Below are 19,109 nucleotides of genomic sequence, written 5' to 3' on the forward strand. Positions count from 1 at the left end.
TATTTTTAGTAGAGAAGGGGGTTTCACCATGTTGGCCAGGCTGGTTTCGAACTCTTGACCTGAGGTGATCCACCTGCCTCAGCATCCCAAAGTGCTGGGATTACAGGCGTCAGCCACTGTGCCCAGCCTCTTCTAATATTTTAATATTAAATTGCAATCTGGCACCAAAGGGTTTATTCTAGCCTTTATCCCTTTTGTATTTGTGACTCCCTTCTCTGATGGTAAGAAAGCTGGTACTCAATAGATTTACTGATTGTATTATATATGTGTGTGTGTAAATAATATATGAATATATTTATATTTACACACACACATATATAATACAACAATTAAATATATATCATATATTTACTTATAAATAAATTCTGAAAGTAAAGCTGGATGAGGTAGCATGTGTCTGTAATCCTAGCACTTTGGGAGGGCGAGGCAGGAGGATTGCTTGAGCCCAGAAGTTTGAGACCAGCCTGGGCATAGAAGCCCAGGCTGACCCTATGTTTTCCCTATCTCACACACACAAAAAAAAAGACAGAGAGAGACAGAGAGAAAGAGAAAGAAAGAAAACAAAGAAAAAATATTTTCGGTTCTTTGTCAAACACATCAGAAATCTCATTAGTATTTTTTTAAACCTAAAAGCATCCTGTCAGGAGCCAATAGGGCTCTAGCACAGTATCTTAAGCTGAAAGTAACTCTTCAGCCCACCCCAAAGATGCAGAATATGTGCAACAGCCTGGTCCCTGGGGTTTCCTGGTATAGCTCCTTTGTTGTTTATTAAATTATTGTACTGGGTCAGTGCTGGGATGGAAGTGCCTCTTTCTTGCTTAAATGTTTCCCTTAATAAAGGGGCTTTACCTTTTACTTCTACATGAATTAAGTTGCCCAGGCTGGTCTCTAACTTGACTCAAGCAATCCTCTCACCTCACCCTCCCAAAGGGCTGAAATTACAGGCATGAGCCACCGTGCCTGGCAAGTTGTTAGGTCTTTATAAATTTTGCTGCCTACTGCTGGCATGATGGACAATGCCAACCCAGTATGAACCAGCACACAGGTCCAAGAAAGGTTGAGGTACCACCCCATGGAGGTCGAATTTCAGAGGCAAATAATTGAGATCAGAGTCCAGGGAATGGAGCAAGCCAGAGACTGAGAAGGAGTCAGGTTGAAAAATCAAGAGATAGTGCAAAGATTAAACAAATTAAACGGAGCAACCCTGAAGCTCATTTCCCTGAGTAAAGCTGACACCCCATTCTCTCTTGATAGCATCTTTTAGGGCACAAAAGTTTTCGGTTTTGATGAAGTCCAATTTGTCTAAATTTTTGGTGTCATGTCCAAGAAATCATTGCTAAATCCAATGTCATGGCAATTTTCCTCTATATTTTCTTCTAAGAGTTTTGTGGTTTGAGTTTTGCAGTTTAGGTCTTTGATCCATTTTGAGTTAATTTTTACATATGGTATAAAGTTGGGGTCCAGCTTCATTGTTTTGCATGTAGCTATCCCATTTCCCCAGCACCATTGTTGAAAAGATTGTCCTTTGCCCCACCGAATAGTCTTGGCACCTTTGTTGAAAGTCAGTGGACCATATGGGTTTTCTTTCTGGGCTCCTTATTCTGTTCCACTGGTCTCTATGTTGCTCTTTACACCAGTATGACACTGCTTTGATTACTGTAGCTCTGTAATAAATTTTAAACCAGGAAGTAGGAGTTCCTCAGTTTTGATCTTTGGGGACATTTATGCAAATCATCCTTCTTTATTGGGCCAAGAGAGCTGAGGTGAGAGGTTGGAGTGGACACTCAAAAAGATCAGGCCAGGTGCGATAGCAAACACCTGTAATCTCAGAACTTTCAGTGGCTGAGGCAGAAGTATCACTTGAGTTTAGGAGTTTGAGCCCAGCTTGGGCAACACAGCAAGATCCTGTCTCTATAAAAATAAAATAAAATTAGCCAGATGTGGTGGTTCATGCCTGTAGTCCTAGCTACTCAGGAGGCTGAAGTGGGAAGATTGCTTGAGCCCAGGAAGTGAAGGCTGCAGTGAGCCATGGTTATGCCACTGTACTTCAGCCTGGGTGATGGAGCAAGACTCTGTCTCAGAAAAAAAAAGTCTACATATTTCATTTGATCTGTGTGTCACTTCAGCATTTTGTTTTGTCCATAATTTCCTGCTCTGTCCTTTTTTTCCCCTTGAAATTTGTTTGTTATAGATATCAGATCATTTATCCTGGAGAGCTTCTCACATTCTGGATTTTGTTGATTGTACCGCCCACATGCATCTCAACAGGTTCCTCTGTCCTTTGTACCTGGCTATACTGAGAGTCAGACCTAGAGGCTTATGTATATACTGAACAGGGGTATATACTTCCATCACAACACACGTCATTCTGGTTGTCTCTCTTTTTTCATGTTGGTAGCTATGGATACTCATCGCCTACATCCATTACATCAGACAAATTTTTCCCGTAAAGGGCAAAGCAGGAAATATTTTAGTCTTTGCAGAACATATGGTCTCTGTCACAGCTACTCAACTCTGCCATTGTGGCATAAATATAGTAATAGACCATGTGCAAGAAATAAGTATGACTATGTTCCAATAAAACTTTATTTACAAAAACAGGTAGCAGGCTGGCTTGAGCCTGTGGGCTGTGGTTGGTGGATCCTTGTTTTATCCTAATATATACAGGAATTTAGAAAAAAATGGTAATATTAAAGCAAGCGACATGATTACTGAAGACAGTTTGACTTCTGTGTCTGTATTTTCATCTCTCAGAGATATTTTATCAAGAATATTCAGACAAACTCCTGCATGAAACTCATGTGAAGTAACTCCTTTGTCTGTAGTAATGCCACCAGCTCAATAGATACGTATTTGTTTCAGTTTGCTTTTTAGATTTTAGGTATTTTTCACTTCATTTTATTCTATGATTTTGAGAAAAATTTAGATGGCTCCAAAATTAAATATACAAAATAAGGTATACTTGGAGAAATCTAACTTTTGGTCCCTGTTCCTCTATATTACCTGTTCTTTTTTTTTCTTTTTTTTTTTTTAAGTTAGGGTCTCACTCTGTCACCCAGGTTAGAGCACAGTGGCGCAGTCATGGCTCAGTGCAGCCTGGACCTCCAGGGCTCAAGCAGTCCTCCTACCTGAGTAGCTGGAACTACAGGCATGCACCACCATGCCCAGCTACATTTTTAAATTTTTTGTAGAGATAGGGTTTCACCACATTGCCCAGGTGGGTCTCAAACTCCTGGACTCAAGTTATCCTCCCCTCTCGACCTTCTGAAGAACTGGGGTTACGGGCGTGAGTCACTGCGCCCAGCTCATATTCCCTGTTTTTGATCAGTTCACATGGGAATCCTACTTATAGGTAACTGTTTTTCATTTTATGGTTTAAATCCTTCCATTTTATTTTATTATGATTATTTTTTGAGATGCAGTCTCACTCTATTGATCAGGCTGGAGTGCAGTGGCATGATCTCAGCTCACTGAAAGCTCCACTTCCTGCATTGGACCGATTCTCCTGCCTCAGCCTCCCAAGTAGCTGGGACTACAGGTGTGCACCACCATGCCTGGCTAATTTTTGTATTTTTAGTAGAGAAGGGGTTTCACCATGTTGGCCAGGCTGGTCTCAAACTCCTGACCTGAGGTGATCCACCTGCCTTGGCCTCCCAAAGTGCTGGGATTACAGGCCTGAGCCACCACACCTAGCCGTAATCCTTCCATTTTAAAAAGTAAAAGTGATTACATATGTACAATATATAGAGGCAGAGATCTTAATACCTCCTTCCTGAAATGAATGGCAGTGCACAGTACATACCATCTCATCCACCTTTCTTTCTTCATGTAACAGTATATCCTGGACATCCTTCCACAGCTGAATATAGAAACATCCTGCCGTCCTTTTGCAGCTCATAGTACTGCATTATGTTGTGGAGATGCCAGAGTTGATTCAACCAGTTCTCTATTGACATTTGGCTTGTTTCCAGTTAAGGGAAGACAATCTTTGAAATCACAAGAACAACAAAGTCAAACGGACAAATAGCTATGCAAACCACCCGAGTTTTAAAATGGTACTTTGTAATTTTCCTACTGCTTTCCAATTTACAGAAGAAGAAAGAGAAATGAAATGACACCAGATTTCAGCCGACAGTCACCTGATAAGAAAAATAAATTGCAGGACAGAACTAGGCTAAGAAAAGCACAATCAATGGTAAGTACTGCTTATGAAATATTCGTCACCATAACATTAATGAGAATCTCCAGATCTCTAATCCTGTTTGCTAAACTGAATTTGTTTATTTAATCAGAATCATCAAGTGCTGGTTTAAATTTGAGTTTCTGACACTGACTGACAGAGAAGCGATGACCTTGAAGATACCCTTTATTTAATATCTCTGAGCCTCTGCTTTCTCATCTGTTTAACAAAAAAAAAAAAGTCTTAGATGAAATGATATGTATGAAATTGCTTTAAAAACTATAGGATATAAGGGGAATATTTTTTATCAGTTGTTCTTTCTTCTGTTGAGTCCTTTGGGACAGAGGGAGGTGCTACCAGGAATTGCTTTTTTTTTTTTTTTTTGAGACAGAGTCTCGCTCAGTTGCCCAGGCTGGAGTGCTGTGGCGCAGTCTCAGCTCACTGCAACCTCCGCCTCCCAGGTTCAAGCAATTCTCCTGTCTCAGCCTCCCAAATAGCTGGATCAGATGCCTGCCACCATGCCAGGCTAATTTTTTATATTTTTAGTAGAGACAGGGTTTCACCATGTTGGCTAGGCTGGTCTCAAACTCCTGATCTTGTGATCCACCCGCCTTGGCCTCCCAAAGTGCTGGGATTACAGATGTGAGCCACCACGCCCAGCCAAGAAATTGCTGTCTCTAAGAGAAGGCTCCCCTGATCTAAGTCCATTTAGGCCAGGCATGGACTGAGGCAGGAGGATCGCTTGAGGTCAGGGATTCAAGAGCAGCCTGGGCAACATGGTGAAACCCTGTCTCCACTAACAATAGAAAAATTAGCTGGGTATGGTGGCGCATGCCTGTGGGGGTGCAGGGGAGGCAGGAGAATGGCTTGAACCTGGGAGGCAGAGGTTATCGTAAGCCAAAATCACATCACTGCACTCCAGGCTGGGCAACAGTCAGTCTGTCTCAAAAAAAAAAAAAAAAAAAAAATGGAAAATGCATTTAAAGTAACTTTGGAAAAAATGAATTAAGAACTTTTCCTTTCATAATTAAAAAACAGCAAACTGACTACCTAATAAAGCCAGCAGTTGCAACTAGGGAGCATTATCATGGCATAGCAGAGTTTCCCAAACTGTGGCTCCAAAGCCCCATGGAGCTCTTTCAGCACATTATGCAAGTCTTTGGCACAAAGTAGAAAGGAATAAGGGTGGCATTAAAAGTTCATATATAGTAGTAAGGGTTTGGAAGAGAGATGAAGATACACACTCAAGGAAAATTCATGTAGAATGGTCGTCAGCTGGGAGAGGAATAAGTACGTACTCATGAATAATCACTTTTATGGTTCTATAAATAAAGCTTTAAAGCTTTATTACTTGCTGCTTAAATGTATTTTCAAGTGTTATGTTGCAAAAAAAAAAAGAGGGAGAGAGAAATGAGCTTCTTTAAACAGGGACATCTGAATTCTGTGGGGCCAGTTTTGTAGGGCTGGATGAGGCTTATCACAGACATGTGTACTGATGCCCAGGGGAATGGGGAGCTTAGAGCAAAGCAGTAAAATTGTCAGTGAAGCCATTAATTGAGAAAAATAACTTCATGAGGCTTAGCACATGGGCCATTATGGTGTGCTTCTGATAGGCGAAGAGTGGAAGAGAAGTCCAAGGGAGAACGGGGAATGTGAAGGACAATAAACATTGATGGTGATGCATGCTGACAAATTATCAGCACAGCCAAATATTTCTCCTGCTTCGAAAACACGGAACCCAAAGCTAAGCCATCCCCCTGGGCTTTTGACATTAACCATCTGTCAAACACTAGCAGGGCTTAAGTGAAAGCATTCATTATAAATTAAAAAGTTAAAAAGTTGTGCTAATTAAGATTGAAAGGGAACCCAGGGGACATTAAGCAGTGAGGGAAAATTAGCCCTTCATGATTGGGGCTCATGATTGTGCCTGTCTATTCTTATGGTTTTTGTAAATATACTAATTATAATCACTGTGTTTCATAGTTTTGATAAAAAGCATAAAGTATCAGTAAATCCCCCCAAAAGTATGCCGCCATCTTTGACTCATGCCGGTGATGAGCTTCCTGGGAGAGCTTGGCTGTTTGAGCTACAGGGCCGGGTGTGGCTCAGGTCCCCTCTCCACAGGCGGTAGTTTGCCCTCATCAGCCTTCTAAGTGATGCAGGATAACTGTGAAAATGAAGAAATATTGGATGTGAGGCAGAGAAGAGGACATGGGTACCAAGGAAATCCAGTCAGGGGAGCAAAGGAAAGTGAGGGTAAAACTCTGGCAACTGCAGCCATGGAGTGAATCTGTTACGCTAGACACAGCCTAGGTGTGATGCCAGGGCAGAAAATCATGTCTTCATCTGATACATAAATGGCACCGGAAGGATCCAGACCCCAAGAGAAGGTTCTTGAATCTCCTGTAAGTTCATAAAGTGAAAGCGAATTTATTAAGAAAGTAGAGAAATAGGTCGGGCATGGTGGCTCACACCTGTAATCCCAGAATTTAGGGAGGCTCAGGCGGGGATCACCTGAGATCGTGAGTTCTAGAGCAACCTGGCCAACATGGTGAAACCCCATCTCTACTAAAAATGTAAAAATTAGTGCAGCATGGTGGTGGGTGCCTGTAATCCCAGCTACTCGGGAGGCTAAGGCAGGAAAATGGCTTGAACCTGGGAGGCGGAGGTCGCAGTGAGCTGAGATTGTGCCACTGCACTCCAGCCTGGGCAACAAAGCAAACTCTGTCTCAAAAAAAAAAAAAATATATACACACACACACACACACACACACACACACTTATATATACACATACATATAAACTTCACAGTAGTCAGACACCATTTTCATTAAACTTCAAAGATTTTCAACCTTGTATAAAGACATACAGTATCTATCTATCTGTCTGTCTATCTATCTATCTATATTATTTTTTTGAGGTGGAGCTTTGTTCTTTCACCCAAGCTGGAATGCAGTGGCTCAATCTCGGTTCACTGCAACCTCTGACTCCCGGGTTCAAGGGATTCTCCTGCCTCAGCCTCCCGAATAGTTAGGATTAGCTGGGATTACAGGCACCCACCACCACACCTGGCTAATTTTTGTATATTTAGGAAAGATAGGGTTTCGCCACGTTGGCCAGGCTGGTCTCAAATTCCTGACCTTAGGTGATCTGCCCTCCTCGGCCTCCCAAAGTGCTAGGATTATAGGCATGACCCACCACGACCGGCCCTATATTTTTAATTTTAACAGCAGATTCCTGCAATTCTTAGGGATGGAAGGAGCTGTCTTTTTGAGGGAGAGACTTTGCTAAACTCATAGGGAGGGACGAGGCCTTGAGGGCAAGGATGTCAGCAGACTCTAGGACTTCAGAGGTCAGGGAAAACCTGCCTGGCTAGAGATGAGAGGAAGAGTTTGTTGTTTCTGCTCCTGGAAGGGAAGAGGAGGAGGAGGAGAGGGAGTGGGGAGGAAAGAGGTAGAAGGAGGAGGAGAGAAGCTGAGATTCCGTAGGGGAGAGAGGCGGGAACAGTACTAGATAGTGATACCACCTGTTCCAATTAAACTTGTTTGCTGTTACTGGGATGTGAATACCTCCCTCCATCTCTGCAGTAAATTCTACTCCTTACACATAGAAGCAAGATCTGAGAAGGGTAGAAGGCCAAGAAAACCAACACTCCTTAGGATAATTCACAGGAAACGAGATGGGCTTTGAATTCCGAGGCCCTGGAATTGGGCTAAGAGGACCCTAGCTGACATCTTGTTCCTTTTCTTTGTTTTTTTCCTTTATATAAAACAAATACCTCTTTTTTTTTTTTTTTAATAAAAACAAATACCTCTTGTGTAACACTGAACTCTCACCTGGGAGTTCGACGTCCTCACTTTGGAGGTCCTGAGCCGGCCATGGGTTTCCAAAGGCCATTTCAGAGCATTCACTTGACTGCAAGTAACAGAAGTCTGCAGTTGCCTTAGATTACATCTTACGTTTTTCTGTGCTCTGCTCATTTCAGAGGCTCATTCCAGCCTCTGAAATGACCTTCTTCGCCTCTCTCCAGGGATAACTTTACTCTTAGTGTCCTGATTTTTTTTTTTTTTTTTGAAAAGGAGTCTCGCTCTATAGCTCAGACAAGGGTGTAGTGAACTCTGCAACCTCCGCCTCCCGGGTTCATGCCATTCTCCTGCCTCAGCCTCCTGAGTAGCTGGGATTACAGACTCCCGCCACCACACCTGGCTCATTTTTGTATTTTTAGTAGGGATGGGGTTTCACCACATTGGTCAGGCTGGTCTCAAACACCTGACCTCATGATCCACCCATCTTGGCCTCCCAAAGTGCTGGGATTACAGGCATGAGCCACCATGTCCGGCCACTGTCCTGATTTTTAAAAATGCTTCTTCAAGCTTTCTCACCCTTTCCCCCTCACTCAAAAGAGGAAAGAAAAAACCAGGAATATACTCTAAAGTGATTCCTGGCTCGTACTGTGGAATGAACAATGGCTTAAGAATCCGGAAACCCCAGTTCTAGTTTCAGCTCTGCCACTAATGAGTGGCACTCAGCTTCCCTGAGTCTTTGTTTCCTCATTTGTAAAATCAGGGTTTGGTGGGTGTGGTGGCAAGGGACACAGGAGGTCGAGGTGGCAGGATGGCTTGAGGCCAGGAGTTTAAGACCAGCCTGGGCAACATAGTGAGACCCCATCTCTACAAAAATTAATTAGTCAGGCGTGGTGTTGCATGCCTGTAGTCACAGCCGGTTGGGAGGCTGAGGTTGGAGGATTGCTTGAGCCCAGGAGGTTAAGGCTGCAGTGAGCCATGATTGTGCCACCGCATTCTAGCCTAGGTGTGAGAGCACTTAAGTAAATAAATAAATAATAGTAGTAGTAGTAGTAGTAATAAAATGAGAGTTTGCTATGGGGCCCCATGGGTTTCTAGGCGTTCATACCCCTCTCTCTCCTGATACTTGAATAACACAGCTGTGATTAAAATGACTTGAAGGCTGGGCACAGTGGCTCACGACTGTAATCCCACCACTTTGGGAGGCCAAGGCGGGTGGATCATGAGGTCAGGAGTTTGAGACCAGTCTGGCCAACATAGTGAAACCCGTTTTAACTAAAAATACAAAAAATTAGCTGAGTGTGGTGATATGTGCCTGTGATCCCAGCTACTCAGGAGGTGGAGGCAGGAGAATCGCGTGAACCCGGAGGTGGAGGTTGCAGTGAGCTGAGATTGCGCCATTGCACTCCAGCCCAGGTGACAGTATGAGACTCCATCTCAAAAAAAAAAAAAAAAAGACTTTATCTAAAATACCCCACACCAAGAAAACTTCGTTAGATTCATGAATCCTAATTTTAAACCAATACAATCTGATTTCTGTTTCCAATCTTTTTCTTTGAACTTTAGGAAGTATAATGAACCAAAACAGAAGAGTTTATAAAACAGAGTTTCTGCAGAAGCTTCCTTGCAGGCAGTCTTTAATATACTGCTTATCAAATTCTGATGCACTCCTCAAGAGAGGTACTTTGGGGTTTTTTAAATCAAAATTAAAATTTTTTCTTTCTTTTGAGACAGGGTCTTACTCTGTTGCCCAGGCTGGAGTGCAGTGGCATGATCATAGCTCACTGCAGTCTCTACAACTTCCTGAGCTCGGGATCCTTTCACCTCAGCCTCCCAGGTAGCCAGGACCCGTGTGCTGTCAAGTCTGGCTAATTGTGTGTTTTTTGTGTGTGTACGTTTTGTAGAGACAGGATCTTGCTGTGTTGCCCAGGCTGGTCCCAAACTCCTGGCCTCAAGCAATCCTCCTGCCTCAGCCTCCCAAAGTGCTGGGATTACAGGTATGAGCCACTGTGCATGGCCAGGTGTTCATTTTACAACAATGTCTGCTTGCTTTGAATGTGCGGAACCAAAAATATCCATCAGAGAGATTTTTAACTATTTCATTTAACAATGAAATTCTTGGGAATTCCATTTGGAAAGAAAAATAAGAAAGAATATGGGCTTTGCAGTCAAACAGACCTGGGTTCTTGTACTAAGCAGTATGACTTAAGTTACTTAGCCTCTCTAAGCCTCAGTGTCTTTGTCTGTAAAATGGGAATAATGACACCTACCTAAATCCCAGCTCTATATTAAGCATTTAATACATGTTCCTGCTCTCTTTTGTTTGATATCATGTTATTATTTTTTTTTCTTTCTTTTCTTTTCCTTTTAGACAGTGTCTCACTCTGTCACCCAGGCTGGAGCACAGTGGGGCCATCTCAGCTAACTGCATCCTCTGTCTCCTGGGTTCAAACAATTCTCATGACTCAGCCTCCCAAGGAGCTGAGATTACAGGCACTTGCCACCATGCCAGGCTGATTTTTGTATTTTTAGTAGAGATGAGGTCTCACCATGTTGGCCAGGCTGGTCTCAAACTCAAAATGGACCTCAAAGTCATCCATTTGCCTCAGCCTCCCACAGTGCTGGGATTACAGGTGTGAGCCACTGCGCCTGGCCTGCTTTGCTTTCTAAGGACACAGATTGGGATGCAAATAGCCTAGTCTCAGTGCCCTTCGTACCACTGTTTTAGTATCTGGTGATTTTGGCTAAGTTGTGTAACCTCTCTGAGCCTTTTTCCTCATCTGTTAAATGGAGTTAGTAACAAGACTCACATCACTGAATTGGGAGGAGGATGTAAAGCATTTAGCACAGTACCTTGCTCAAAGCTAGTAGTGGTAATAATAGTAGTAACAGCAGTAAAAATCATACAAAGCCATCACCTGAGCCCACAGGAAAGATGAGAGAAATCTGATGGTGGCTGCGGCTGAGAGACAGATGGAGGAGGAAACAGCCAGGCAGCCAGAAGGCATTTGTGGGAGGTTTTGGCCTGTGGAACAAGAGTTGCCTTTTCGCTTTTTCCTTGCCCTTCCCCATTTCTCTTCTTCATCCCACTTTGTCTTTTCCTTATGGTCAGTTTCTTTTCTTTTTTTGAGACAATTTCACTCTGTTGCCCAGGCTGGAATGCAGTGGTGCAATCTTGGCTCACTGCAGCCTCCGCCTCCCAGGTTCAAGCAATTCTTGTGCCTCAGCCTCCTGAGTAGCTGGGATTACAGATGTGTACCACCACACCCAGCTAATTTTTGTATTTTTCGTAGAGACAGGGTTTCTCCATGTTGCCCAAGCTGGGCTCGAGCTCCTGGTCTCAAGCGATCTGCCTGCCTCAGCCTCCCAAAGTGCTGGAATTACAGGTGCGAGCCCCCGTGCCTGGCCCATAGGGTCAGTTTCCACTATAACAGTTGCATTCATAGCTGTGTGGAATGTAAGCCATGTAGTTTCAGCTCCTGCAAGGCCTCCATATAATCTTGTGCCTGCATGTGGACTCCTCATCATTGTGCTATTTCTTGTTTTTTTTCTTTTTCTTTTTTTTAGAGGCAGAGTCTTGCTCTGTTGCCCAGGCTGGAGTCTGGTGTGGTGCGATCAGAGCTCACTGCAGCCTTGACCTCCTGGGCTCAGGTGATCCTCCTGGCTCAGCCTCCCAAGTAGCAAGGACTACAGATGCACACCACCATACCCAGCTAATTTTTTGATTTTTTGTTTGTTTGTTTGAGACAGAGTCTCATTCTTTCGCCCAGGCTGGAGTACAGTGACATGATCTCAGCTCACTGCAACCTCCACGTCCTGGGTTCAAGTGATTCTTCTGCTTCAGCCTCCTGAGTAGCTGAGACTACAGGCACATGCCACCATGCCCAGCTAATTTTTGTATTTTTAGTAGTGACAGGGTTTCACCATATTGGTCAGGCTGATCTTGAACTCCTGACCTCATGACCCACCCACCTCGGCCTCCCAAAGTGGCGGAATTTTAGGCGTGAGACACTGCGCCCAGCCATAATTTTTCAATTTTTTTTTGTAGAGACAGGGTCTCATTATGTTGCCCAGGCTGTTCTTGAACTCCTGGCCTCAGGCAATCCTCCCGCCTTGGCCTCCCCGAGCGCTGGGATTACAGGTGTGGGCCACTGCCCCTGGCCAGTGTTTCGTTTCTTACTCCATGCTCCTAGACTGAAGAGGGCATGTGTGTTGAACTCGGTGCCATGAATTATGTGCTGTGTGCACTCCAGTGCCTAAGAACTACAAATTTGGTTGTTGTTAATTTTTGATACCTAAGAGATGAAAAAGCCTCCTTGGTAAGAATCCCGGGGGCAAAATCAGCTCTCAGGTGTCCCCACCCCACTGCTTGGAGTCTTCGCATTTCCCTTTGCTGGGAAGACAGCTGAGTTTACTTGTTCTGTCTTGTTGCCTCTTGCTTTATGAGGCTATCCATAATAAATTGCTGTGGTATTTCCAATGGAAATGATTCTCTCTGCTCTCATTCACTGAGCATTTAGACTAATGCCAAATGGCTATTTGTTTTTATTTTATTCACACAAATTAAATTCCATTCAGGATTTACCAGAAGAGAACTGTGTTTGGGATCTATATACATTAGTTATAACACGCTTTAGTCACTGTTACCGTTGGGGTTTAGTATCTATGTATGTAGGCTGGATGCAGCAGCTCATGCCTGCAATTCCAGCACTTTGGGAGGCTGAGGCAGGGAGATCAATCACTTGATCCCAGGAGTTTGAGACCAGCCTGGGCAACATAGTGAGTCCATCCCCAAACTCTACAAAAAATGAGTTAGCTAGGTATGGTGGCGTGTGCCTGTGGTCCCAACTACTGGGTAGGCTCAGGTGGGAGGATTGTTTGAGCCTGAGAGGTTGAGGCTGCAGTGAGCTATGATTGCACCACTGTACTTCAGCCTGGTTGACAGTGAGATCCTGTTTTAAAAAAATAACATAATGCAAAATAAGATGTATGCATGTAGTATGTGTGTGTGTGTGTGTGTCATTTAGTAATATGGTATTTCACCACAAACTACACTGGAAGCCAGTTTTCTAAGATATGTTTTGAAATATGAGTTCACAATGATTACTAACAACCAACCACTGTTGAGAAATGCTGAGTGTATGATAAAATTGTATCGTTTGCTAAGAAGAACGACGGCAAGGAAAACCTGGCCGGCCCCCACCAAGTGGAAAACTGCTTGGGGCATTCTAAAGTGGCAAGACAGTTGATGTATATCACACACCGGTGAAAACAATTCTGTAAGCGCAGGATATGTTACCCTGCCCCCGTGGCTCCCTCGTGGAGAATGCTTTTTAGTGTGTCGGTGATCAGTGGTAAGCAGGCACCAGCTGCCTGCCTAGTTTATTTTTGTTCTGTGAGAAAATACCAAACACCTGTTTGTTAATAAGAATCACCTGTTCAGAGAGACTATGTGCGTCAACGTCTGCTCGCGGCCCTCAGCCCTGAATGTTGTCAGCCTCTGAGGCTCTCAGCTCAGAAGGCTGTTGCCCCCACCCCAGATAGACCCACTTTGCTGTTCTGTCTGGGTATCTGCTTCTTAATGCTTTCAGCGCCGCCTGGATGGGGTCTCTATGGCCGAGCTGGTCTCAGTAAACCTCTTAGACCTTATGGCCTTTGAACGTCTGCACCGCATCCCCACCTATTTCACCCACTTGGAGGCCCAAAGATGTCGTCACATGGTCTTGGATTTAAATTTCAAAACCCTGGCTCGAGTTGCTTAGCCTTCCTCTGCAGCTGAAAACATCACCCCAAGGTTACTTAAAAGATAAAGACAAAGCCAGGCCCGTGGATTCTTTAAAGCTGCGTTGGTTATTTCTAACAGCTTGCCTCTATTTCCGCCACAAGCATAAGCTGGGAGGAAAAGGGAATGTCCTGCTCATAGTCGTTGGCCAAAGCAGGGGCCCTGTGGAAGGTGAGCAGACAGGACTGAGCAGCCTTCTGGGCTCCAAACAGAGGGGAGACAGCAGGGTCCTCCAGAATTCCTAGATGGAAAGTTCTTGAAGCAACTCCATCCTGGGGATTAAGCATCCTCTCCGCCGGGTAAGGCTGGACTGGGACTAGCATGGCTCTCTTAGGCCTTCCTCTTAGAAGAAGCCCCACCCCCACCGGGAGGATGATGACCTCATCAGCCATCTCCTCTGCACTCTGAGCATTTGTCTCTAACCCCAACCTGTGCTTTAGGCAGTTTACAGGGGTGAGTTTAAACTGCTTGCACTGCTAAACCAACAACTTCTGATTTTATGTTTTTCAAACAAGAATCCGTATTTATATATAGTATTACCACATCACTCTGATAGCAGCAGGAGGCAGCCAAATGCCTGGGCAGATAGGGGTGGCTCCCTGGTGAAACCCCACCTCAAGCCATAGTTTAAAGCCTGAAAGCCAAGCTACAAGTCAAATCCACAGACCAACTTGAGAACCTGTCTTCCCGTCTGGCATGCTTTCCTCTGATTGATCCCCACCCCTCACCTATTTTACACGTACCTACCCTTTCCTAATTGTTTTTCTACCCCATTGTGCCCACCGTCAAGTGGTGTCTTTGCTTTAACCTTTTGTGTATACTCACAAACCAGTCAGCACACACTCCCCATTCTGAGTCCATAAAAAGCCCCTGACCCAGCCACACAGGGAGAGAGGAACCACCCAACTGTGGGGGTGGGGGACCTCCCTACCCTTCTGTGTCCGGTCTCCGCCGAGAGCTGTTCTGTCCTCAATAAAATCCTCTGCCCTTATCACCCTTCAGTTGTCATCATGACCTTATTCTTCTTGGATGCTGGACAAGAGCTCAGGACCCCACTGAGTGTGGATACCCAGAAAGGCTGTCACACTGGCCTTTTGCCCTCACCAGTGGAGGGCAGCTGCCCCACAGGACAGGGACAGGAGCCAACTCAGCCGCTAACATGCTGCCTTCCATTGGGCTGCGGAGAGTGGAACTAACAGAGCTAATTAGCACACTAACGCCCCGTCTGGAACTTCAGGGTCACGGGCAGCCTTGCCTGGGTGCCACCATGTTCCCCTTGAGGCAACGTGCCTGGCCTGGCCGCAGGCCCCACATGGAGCTTGGTCCTGTGTTGGCACTTGGAGTGGCTGGCTGGGTCCCGTACTCACTCACTCACTCACTCACTCACTCACTGACTCACGTGCTCCCTCCTTCGAGGGGCTGAGTGCAGCAGGTCTGAGTAGATAGGGCACCCTTGCTGCATGTCTGGCAAAGAGGCGGAGAAAAATCCTGCATCGACTCCTCAACTGGTAGTCATAATAAAACATCAAGAGGAGCCAGGTGCAGTGGCTTATGCCTGTAATCCCAGCACTTTGGGGGACCAAGGTGGGCAGATCACTTGAGGTCAGTAGTTTGAGACCAGCCTGGCCAACATGGTGAAACCCCATCTCTACTAAAAATACAAAATTAGCCTGGCATGGTGGCGGGCGCTGTAATCCCAGCTACACAGGAGGCTGAGGCAGAAGAAGAGCTTGAGCCCAGGAGGCAGAGGTTGCAGTGAGCTGAGATTGTGCTGCTGCACTCCAGCTGGAGCACCAGAGTGAGACTCCATCTCAAAAAAAAAAAAAAAATAGGGAGTGAAAACCACAGGTCTGTAAACAAGCTGGTATATACAGGCTGCTGCTGTTTCTACCTTTTCTTGGGCCTTAGCCTCCCATGGGACCCTCGTCTTTACTGGGCCCCTCACCCTCAGTAGCCTCTTGGCATTCTCACTCAATTCTCCGTGCCCAATAAAAATGACATCTAGCCTAAAGACAGGAATTTTCTATCCCTGTGCAAAGTCCACCTGCAAGGGTGTTTCAGCCATTACCCTGAAATGAGAAAGAAGGAGGAGGCATTGGTACGTTTCTCAGTAATGAACAAGGATTTTTATAAGCACTGAACTAGCCCTAGGGAGATAATCATAAGACACAGCCCCTGCCCTCAAGAGCTTCCAGGCTATAGGGGAGAGCTTCCAGCCCAGGAAGGGAAAAGTCCCAGATATCTGGGGTGGGCAGCTGTGTTAAGCTTCATGCCTCTCCTGTCTGGGACTGGAAATAGCAGGAAATGTCAAGTTGGAGGTGCCTGTGGGACCACAGAGTACGAGTTCAGAAGAGGGCTGAATAGATGGGCCTGGAGCCCAGGGGAACCGCAGGTGAGAGAAACACATTCAGCTATGGAAAATTCAGGCACTGATTGGCCAGGAAGTGGGCCAAGAACAGAACCCTGGAGAATTCCAATGTCAAGCGCATGGCCTTGCATTTCTCTTCTATTTAAAGATACAATAATGGCACATCAGGATATTGGATAAATACTGCTCGAAAAAGAACAGAAACTCAACTGATGAGAAAACTATTGAATTACCTGATCCCATCCGTCTTCATAGGAACAGATGGAGAACTGGAAAATCCTTTTCTGTCGTTCTTTTGTTTTTGGTCTTGGTTTATTTGGATGAAGTCTCACTCTGTCACCCAGGCTGGAGTGCAGCGGCATGATCTTGGCTCACTGCAACCTCCACCTCCCGAGTTCAAGTGATTCTCCTGTCTCAACCTCCTAAGTAGCTGGGATTACAGGAGTACACCACCACACCCAGCTATTTTTCTTTCTTTCTTTTCTTTTTTTTTTTTTTTTTTTTTTTTATCTTTTTAGTAGAGATGGGGTTTCACCATGTTTGCCAGGCTCGTCTTGAACTCCTGACCTCAGGTGATCTGCCTGCCTTGGCTTCCCAAAGTGCCTGGATTACAGGTGTGAGCCTCCGCCCCCGACCAGAATATTCTTATCATGGTGTTCCAGGGCAGCCCCAGGAATGCTGGTAGGTGGCGTGGCCATTGGCAATGTCCACCTACCAGAAAGCAGACAGCTGCAGCAGAGGGGCCTGCACATTCGTAAAGGTCATTGATGTCAGCATTGTTTGTAAGAGCAAGACGTTGAAAATGGCCCAAATATCTATCGGTATGGTTCATCAGGATGTGAACGGTTATACAGCTGTTGAAAGACTGGGGAAGTTCTTCGTGTATTGATTTGGGTGGTTTTTTTTTTTTCTGTTTTTTTTTTTTTTTTAGATGGAGTCTCACTCTGTTGCTCAGGCTGGAGTGCAGTGGCGTGATCTCAACTCACTACAACCTCTGCCTCCTGGGTTCAAGCAATTCTCCTGCCTCAGCCTCCCAAGTAGCTGGGATTATAGGAGTGCACCACCACGCTTGACTAATTTTTGCATTTTTAGTAGGGATGGGGGTTTCATCATGTTGGCCAGGCTGGTCTTGAACTCTCGACCTCAGGTGATTCACCCACCTCAGCCTCCCAAAGTGCTGGGATTACAGGCGTGAGCCTGTATTGATTTGTAACCCACATAAACACACACACCCCCCATACATAGCCTCTCTCACATATATAGTGAGCAAACAGCAGTGCTATCAATTGTGTAAAAAAGGAGAGGGGGCATTCCGTTTGCATTTTAAGTCTGCATTTGCTCACATACGTATACAGTATTGCTGGAAATACACAAAAAACAAAAACAAGAAAACCCTGGTAACTCTGAGAAAGGGACCTTGGAGGCTGAGGATGAGGTGGGGGGAGATTTTTCACTGAATGCTTTTGTACATTTTGAATATTGAACTATGTGGAAAAGTAGCCTATTCAAAAAATAAACATGCTTAGTTATTTTCAAAGAGAGAGAAAAGCAAAAATAATCCCTGAGGAGCCCTAGGAAAATGCCCTTTTGGGAAGAATCCCATGGAGAATAGAGGCGTCATGAAATGTGCCTTGCCGTGTCTTGAGGTTCTCAGACATTAAATCATGTGAAATGAGGGCTCCGTTATCCCCCTACGATGGTTCTTGCTGTTAAGTCCATGTACTGCAAAGATGAACCTTTCTGGGGAAAGAAGGTGGGGATGGATTCACAGCCAGGGAGCACAGATCAGTAGGAAAGAAAAGGTTCGGAGACCCCAAGATAGGTATAGAAGAAATTTCTAGTTATCATTTCAACCAGATAGTCAAGTGCTACAGAGCAGGATTCAAAACTGTTGATTTTGAGCCTTTTCTATAACTTTCCTATGTTTGCCCCCTTCAGTGTTATCTTATCTCTTGTAATAATGGACATGAATATCTCGAAATGAAGAAGGTCTGCGAGCTTGTGTTCCGGGACCACAAGGAATGGTGGCCGGAAGGAAATCATCTTCCCAGAGCCCAGCTTGCAGGGAAGAGAATGCCGTAGTCTAGATGAGTGGTGACAGCTACCAAGAGGAAAGGGGAGCGGGGGAGGCGCTGGGACCTGCCACAGTGAAAAAGGAGGGCTGTGAGGAGCCTGCCTGGACCTGTGGTCTGCCCCGGGACTCAGGAGAAAGGGTTCTGTAAATGCAGTGGCAGATAAGCATAGCGTGGTAATAGGATTAAATCTGAAACTGTTACAGGTGAGATGTGACTAGCCCATTCTTGTATCACAGAGACATAGGCCTCTTCTTCATTCAACAGGTACTATTTAATTTAATTAATTTATTGTTTTTGAGATGGAGTTTCACTCTTGTTGCCCAGGCGGGAGTGCAATGGCGCAGTCTTGCTCACTGTCACCTCCGCCTCCCAGGTTCAAGCGATTCTCCTGCCTCAGCTTCCCGAGTAGGTGGGATTCCAGGTACACACCACCATGCCTGGCTAATTTTTGCGTTTTTGGTAGAGATGGGTGTCACGATGTTGGCCAGGCCGGTCTCAGACTCCTGACCTCAGTGATCCGCCTGCCTCGGCCTCCCAAAGTGCTGGGATTACAGGTGTGGGCCACTGCACCTGGCCATTCAACAGATACTATTTTATCTTCATTGTTACTAAAAAAGCACAGAGGGACCTTCCTGTTTATTTTCTTACCTTGTGCTGATCTTGAAACAACAATGAAAATGCTTCTGCTACAGGGATCTTAACGCCGAAACTTCAAACCAGGGAAGATGATTTACTCCCAACTCTTCCCCCTTTCCTGTTTGATGCTAACAACTTGCTACTTTGACCCCAGTTTTGCCCACACTGTCCCCAGAAAAATCGACAAAAATGCTGCACCTACTATAGGCAGACACCTGGAGATTCAACGAAGTGTAAGCTTCCAGCTTTGGCTGCACACAGTGGG

At 45.1% G+C, this 19,109-nt stretch overlaps 1 protein-coding gene across 17 annotated transcripts in view; it reads left to right on the forward strand.

The window, feature by feature from the left end:
- FBXO16 (F-box protein 16) overlaps window positions 1–19,109 on the forward strand; it is a 67,217-nt gene that overhangs the window by 46,163 nt on the left and 1,945 nt on the right. For 9 of the 17 annotated variants that reach the window (XM_078347142.1, XM_054243700.2, XM_035269892.3 and 6 more), the window contains 2 exons: window positions 4,093–4,195; window positions 9,718–9,820. In XM_078347142.1, coding sequence (XP_078203268.1) covers window positions 4,093–4,195; window positions 9,718–9,820 — 206 coding nt within the window. Of the gene's footprint in view, window positions 1–4,092; window positions 4,196–9,713; window positions 9,821–19,109 lie in introns of all 17 variants that reach the window. The other 8 variants (XM_078347146.1, XM_078347145.1, XM_054243702.2 and 5 more) reach the window with 2 other exon arrangements.

The sequence above is a fragment of the Callithrix jacchus genome, chromosome 13, assembly GCF_049354715.1.
Source record: "Callithrix jacchus isolate 240 chromosome 13, calJac240_pri, whole genome shotgun sequence".
NCBI lineage: Eukaryota > Metazoa > Chordata > Mammalia > Primates > Cebidae > Callithrix > Callithrix jacchus.